This window comes from Cajanus cajan, chromosome 3, assembly GCF_000230855.2.
Source record: "Cajanus cajan strain Asha chromosome 3, NIPB_CcT2T_4, whole genome shotgun sequence".
In the NCBI taxonomy this organism is placed as follows: Eukaryota; Viridiplantae; Streptophyta; class Magnoliopsida; order Fabales; family Fabaceae; genus Cajanus; species Cajanus cajan.
This window is the reverse complement of record NC_138519.1, coordinates 31,155,618-31,160,466: the sequence shown is the minus strand read 5'-3', so window position 1 is coordinate 31,160,466 and position 4,849 is coordinate 31,155,618. Positions and strand designations below refer to the sequence as shown.

Genomic DNA, 4,849 nt, shown 5'->3' with positions numbered 1-4,849 from the left:
TACAAAGACAACTTGACAAAGCCTAAAACCATCTTACAAAGACAACTTGGCAAGCCTAAAACCATCTTACATAACTTTTAAAACTTGAAGACCTATATTCCAAATATGTAAAGGGCTATGTTGACTATAAATTATTAGCTCGAGTAGTACTTGACTCGGTACTTTTAAGAAAGATTTTAGTTCAAATTTTGTGAATTAAAAAAATATGATTTAGAAGAGAGACTCTAATACAAATAGTTAATTAAATTTTTCGATAAAAATAAGTAATTAATAAATATTTCATATCAATAACATGATTACAATAATGAAATAAATACCGTCATGCACTACTTGGTCTAAGTCATAGACTTAGAATAAAAACTTACACAACTTACTCTACCTTGTCAAAAAGTCATGTATCATGCCCATAAGAGTAATTAAATTATTTATTTATGCTAATAATATTTATCCTACATTTCCTATTTCAAATCCTGTAATGTGTAAGAGCACTAGTCCCATCAAGTCCTTTAGCTACATAGTAGGCTTGATAGCCAGCAACTGTAGTTTCCCTGTATTTGGGAGGGTTGTCTTCTGATAATAGTTCCCTTATAGGTCCATAAAGCTTTAAGGATCCCTTCCCAACAGAGCGAAAAAAGCATGCAATAGATATTCTTGGACCAACATCATTAGCAAGCACTCTGTGTTCAGCACTCTTGAATCTATCGTTTGATATGAGCTATAATTCACACTAGCAAACATTAGCTACTTGATTACATCTGATAATGCTCACTCATATAACAACAGATAAAAACAATATGTCTTACTAGGTGCAATCAGTAACATGGATCAAGTAAGAGAATTTAACTCAATCTTCTATACTTATGTACTAATAATAAAGAGGATACTTATCTTTGGTATACACATATTTTTACTGTTTTTGTCCTTCTTCTGATTATGAAAATTACACCTTGTTCACAATAATTATTTAAAAAAAATAACTCCTGAATCATGACAACTATTTACATCCTTTAACCATCTTTTATTTTTAATTAGAAAACTTAACTACATATATAATTAAATCTGACTATACAAAGCCTCAACTACATAGACAAGGCATGGAGTGCCTGTTTTTTCAACTAGTTCAATTATAGAAAATGGCAAAATGCAAACTATTTCGTACCTGGCATTCTTATTTCCTAACACAAGAAGGTGAAATAATACTATTATTTGTTTAGGGGTGAGTTCATTGAGGGTTATGTAGAAGTAGTCATTTTTCTCATACAGTAAGAAACATTATGATGGAAGATTAGATACTCAACATTTTATTTCAGGTTGCATTGCTTTGTACATTGTACAGGACATATTGTAATTACTTCATGTGTTACACTGTTGTGCCTTGATAATTTTTATTTTCACATCTTCCTTAGAAAATGTAGCTATAGATGTACTCACTATTCATCATAAATTAATAAAAGTTGCAGGAAATAAAGGCATAACAGAAGAAAAACAGAAAACTTGCCTGCAAAAGATCACCAATATTAACTACCAAAGCACCAGGTACGGGGTTTATATCAATCCAATTGTCATGATATCTTACTTGGAGGCCACCAATATGGTCCTGTAGAAGCACTGTGAAGAAATCACTGTCAGAATGAGTGGAGGTTCCTATAGTTAATTCTGGTTGAGGACAGGCTGGATAATAATGGCAAAAAGCAGTAAGCCCCTCTGCACATCCCATATCTTTTAGATAGTTTGGATTCAGACATAGAGCTTCTGATAACAACTCAAAGAGTAAAGTCCCCAATTTCATTATGTGTTTCCCATATTCCAGCAATATATCTCTGCAACAACGTGAAATCAATCAGAAGAATGAAAATTCAATGTTAGGCCTTATCAATTTGTGTCAGCTAGCTTCTATTGTAGTTGTATTTTTTCAAACTTTCATAAGAACATGAATTTAAACATAAATCAACTTTACAAAATCAGCTTGTGATAATTATACCACTTATATTCATTACTTTGGCCATATTACTAGTTGATATTACTAGTTGATGTGAGATTTTCAATATAATTCTAACGTTAAGGACTAGATATCTTAAGTGTGAAATTTGTAAAGCTACACATTTGCAAGTGATTTGATAGTGACCCAATAGCCGGTAGCATGATAGACCCAAAAAAATTCGCTAAAATAAGTATTGAAATCATCTTTAAAATGTGAATTTAAGCATAACTCAACTTTACAAAGCTGATTTTGTATAGTTCAGTTAAAATCAAATCCACTTTCCTAAGAAACTACATATTCTTAACTTTGATTTTTTAATATGTGAAAATGGAAATGAACACAACTCATGGGTTAACATAACTTTTCATTAGAAAATTAACAAATATAGGCCTCCAAGTTCGTATACTTTGACCTGAATAAAAGTATAAAACCCATTTGAAGGTGTTATAGGAACATAGCTCTAGATATCATTGTTTGAAGACAGCTAAACAATGAAACCATAAAACAAAAAATTATTAATGAGAGAAGTATGTAAAGAGAAGAGAAAACAAGGAAATTTTTTTTTTTCAGTGCTACCATAATGTTCTTCATATTTTCCATTCATATTTATATGAAACACTGCTAGTCCTAAACAAGAAAGAAAGCTGCCAAAGCAAACCCTACACAATAACGATCCGAGAAACACAAAAAGCACTAAGTACCCAACAAAAACACAAAACGTAATAAGGTAGAAAAACTGCAACAGCAAAATAAGAAGAAAAAAAATTAAAATTAAAAGAACACTACAATTAATGTGGTTTATATCCATGGAAGAAGGAAGTTTTCGATTATATGAAAAACAGGACCAAATCTATACAACAGAACAATCTTTTACACTTATCCATAACCTATTGATCTCTTTAATAGGTTCATCTTTTCTCTCTAGGAGTCTCCGTTATGTCCTCTGCACTTATGTTCTCACTCTCTTACTTTTCCCCTTACTGACACACTTAGATAAGATCCTAAAATAGATATAAATAGATATCCAATACTCCAAAAGTAAGCCTTATAAGACTAAACAGATTAAACTCATCAAACCAACAAAGACAAATTAAACAAACTATACCTATAAAATTATACGGACGATTAGGGACGGAGCCAGGATTTCAATACTGGGGGGCCGAGAATTGGAATGATCAAATGAGGCGCTACATTTTTAAAAAAAAAAAAAAATTCCAAAGTGATACCACATAGCAGGCCGTACCAGAAGTCCAAAAATTGAATAAAAAAATAAATTTGGGTTATTCATTTAATTATACATATGAGTTTATATTAAAAATAGGGGGTGCCATATAGTAATATATATGTATATAAAAAAAAATTAAAATTGTTGGGGGGGCCGTGGCACCCGTAGGTCCCCCCTCGGCTCCGTCCTTGCGGACGATCCACAAATTGAGTCAAACAAATGGACAACCTCATAGCTACTCAACAAAATACTACCAATAAAAGCAAGCAAAAATAATTAATCCCTAAACAAAGAAGTATTTTCGAAAAAATCTACAAGAGACACATACATATTAAGTACCAATAATTACTACCAATTAAGTACCTGCATGCTACAGGAATTTCTTCTGGTTTGGGGGTATCAGGATACAAGTAACACCTAAAAGAATCCCTCCAATTGAGTGCTGGTTGTGAGCCATACAGATCAAAATTGCTATTATACACAAACGATTTTAATCCATCTCGTGAATAGAATTCTCTTTTGGCTTCAGTATCCAGCTCATGAAACCTTTTCACCCCATTTTTCATCTCCTCAAGAACACTCACAGGGATGTCATGATTCACCACCTGAAAGAAACCCCATGTTTCAGATGCTTCCTTGATTATGTCAACAAGTCCTTGGCGTTTACTTGGATCTTTGCCAATACCTGCAAGGTCTATGACTGGAATAATATGCCTTGTGTTGCCTAAATTTGAGGCCTTCTCAAATTTATGAGGTTGATGATGGAATAAGCTTGGTACGCTCTTAACACCTGCATCAACAAGCCCCTTCACACCAGCTTTGGTTTCATCAAATGCTTTGCGTTCCCTCAAAACAGAGTCAAAGTCTGGCTTAGTTGTTCCCATTTTCCTTTGCTTGGTAGTGTAGCAGAGACTGGGAAGTTATGTAACAACAAAGACAAGCATAGAGAAAAGAAACAAATTTCGGAACTATTTGAGATTAAGAGGTATATTGGATGACTTTTTTACTATTAAAAAAATGAGTTAATTATCTATATACTCTCAGGGTAAAATTTTTTTTACACTGACAACTAATCAGATTTATTAATAGTATCATGTTATTTGCTCATTTAATAAAATAATAATAAAAAAGTCACTAATAACAAATCTGATTGGTTGCCAATGTATAGATTTTTAATTCTTAAAAAATTACGGTAAATTTTAAAAGATTTTATAAGAATTTATTAATTTTTAATATATTTTTATAAAAATATGATGACTGGTAATATTTGTTGTAAAACACTTTTTTAATCAAGAATTTATATTAGAAATTTTAAAGAATTTGTATCTTAATAATTTATCAGATTTATGAAAATTTTATTAAACTTTAAAAGACAATATAGATTTTTAGAAAACAAAAACGATTAATAAAAAAATAATATAAATGATAAAATTTAAATAAAAAATAAAATTAATAATTTTTTAATAAAAAATTAGTTCTTTGGTATATAAAAATAAATAACTGATTATGATTTGTGTTTTCTTAAATATCATTTCTTTGCGTACAATCTTTTATATATTTATATTTTCTTATTTATATTATTGAATTTAAATAATATATTCATAAAATTATAAAAAAAATTAATATATGTTTAAAATTTTAAT

General features: G+C 30.3%; 1 protein-coding gene across 2 annotated transcripts; it reads right to left on the bottom strand.

Moving 5' to 3' along the window:
• Positions 1 to 260: 260 nt before the first annotated feature.
• Positions 261 to 4,155, bottom strand: LOC109805835 (1-aminocyclopropane-1-carboxylate oxidase homolog 12). Of its 2 annotated transcripts, none has more exons than XM_020368065.3 (3): positions 3,570 to 4,155; positions 1,577 to 1,820; positions 261 to 715 (listed from the first exon to the last, which is right to left on the bottom strand). In XM_020368065.3, exons 1-3 carry the CDS (start codon positions 4,088 to 4,090, stop codon positions 464 to 466), a joined length of 1,017 nt encoding a protein of 338 aa, XP_020223654.2. In that variant the 5' UTR covers positions 4,091 to 4,155; the 3' UTR covers positions 261 to 463. The 2 variants fall into 2 exon arrangements, with proteins under 2 accessions (XP_020223654.2, XP_020223653.2); XM_020368064.3 differs by having other exon boundaries at positions 1,499 to 1,820; positions 3,570 to 4,154.
• Positions 4,156 to 4,849: the final 694 nt, after the last annotated feature.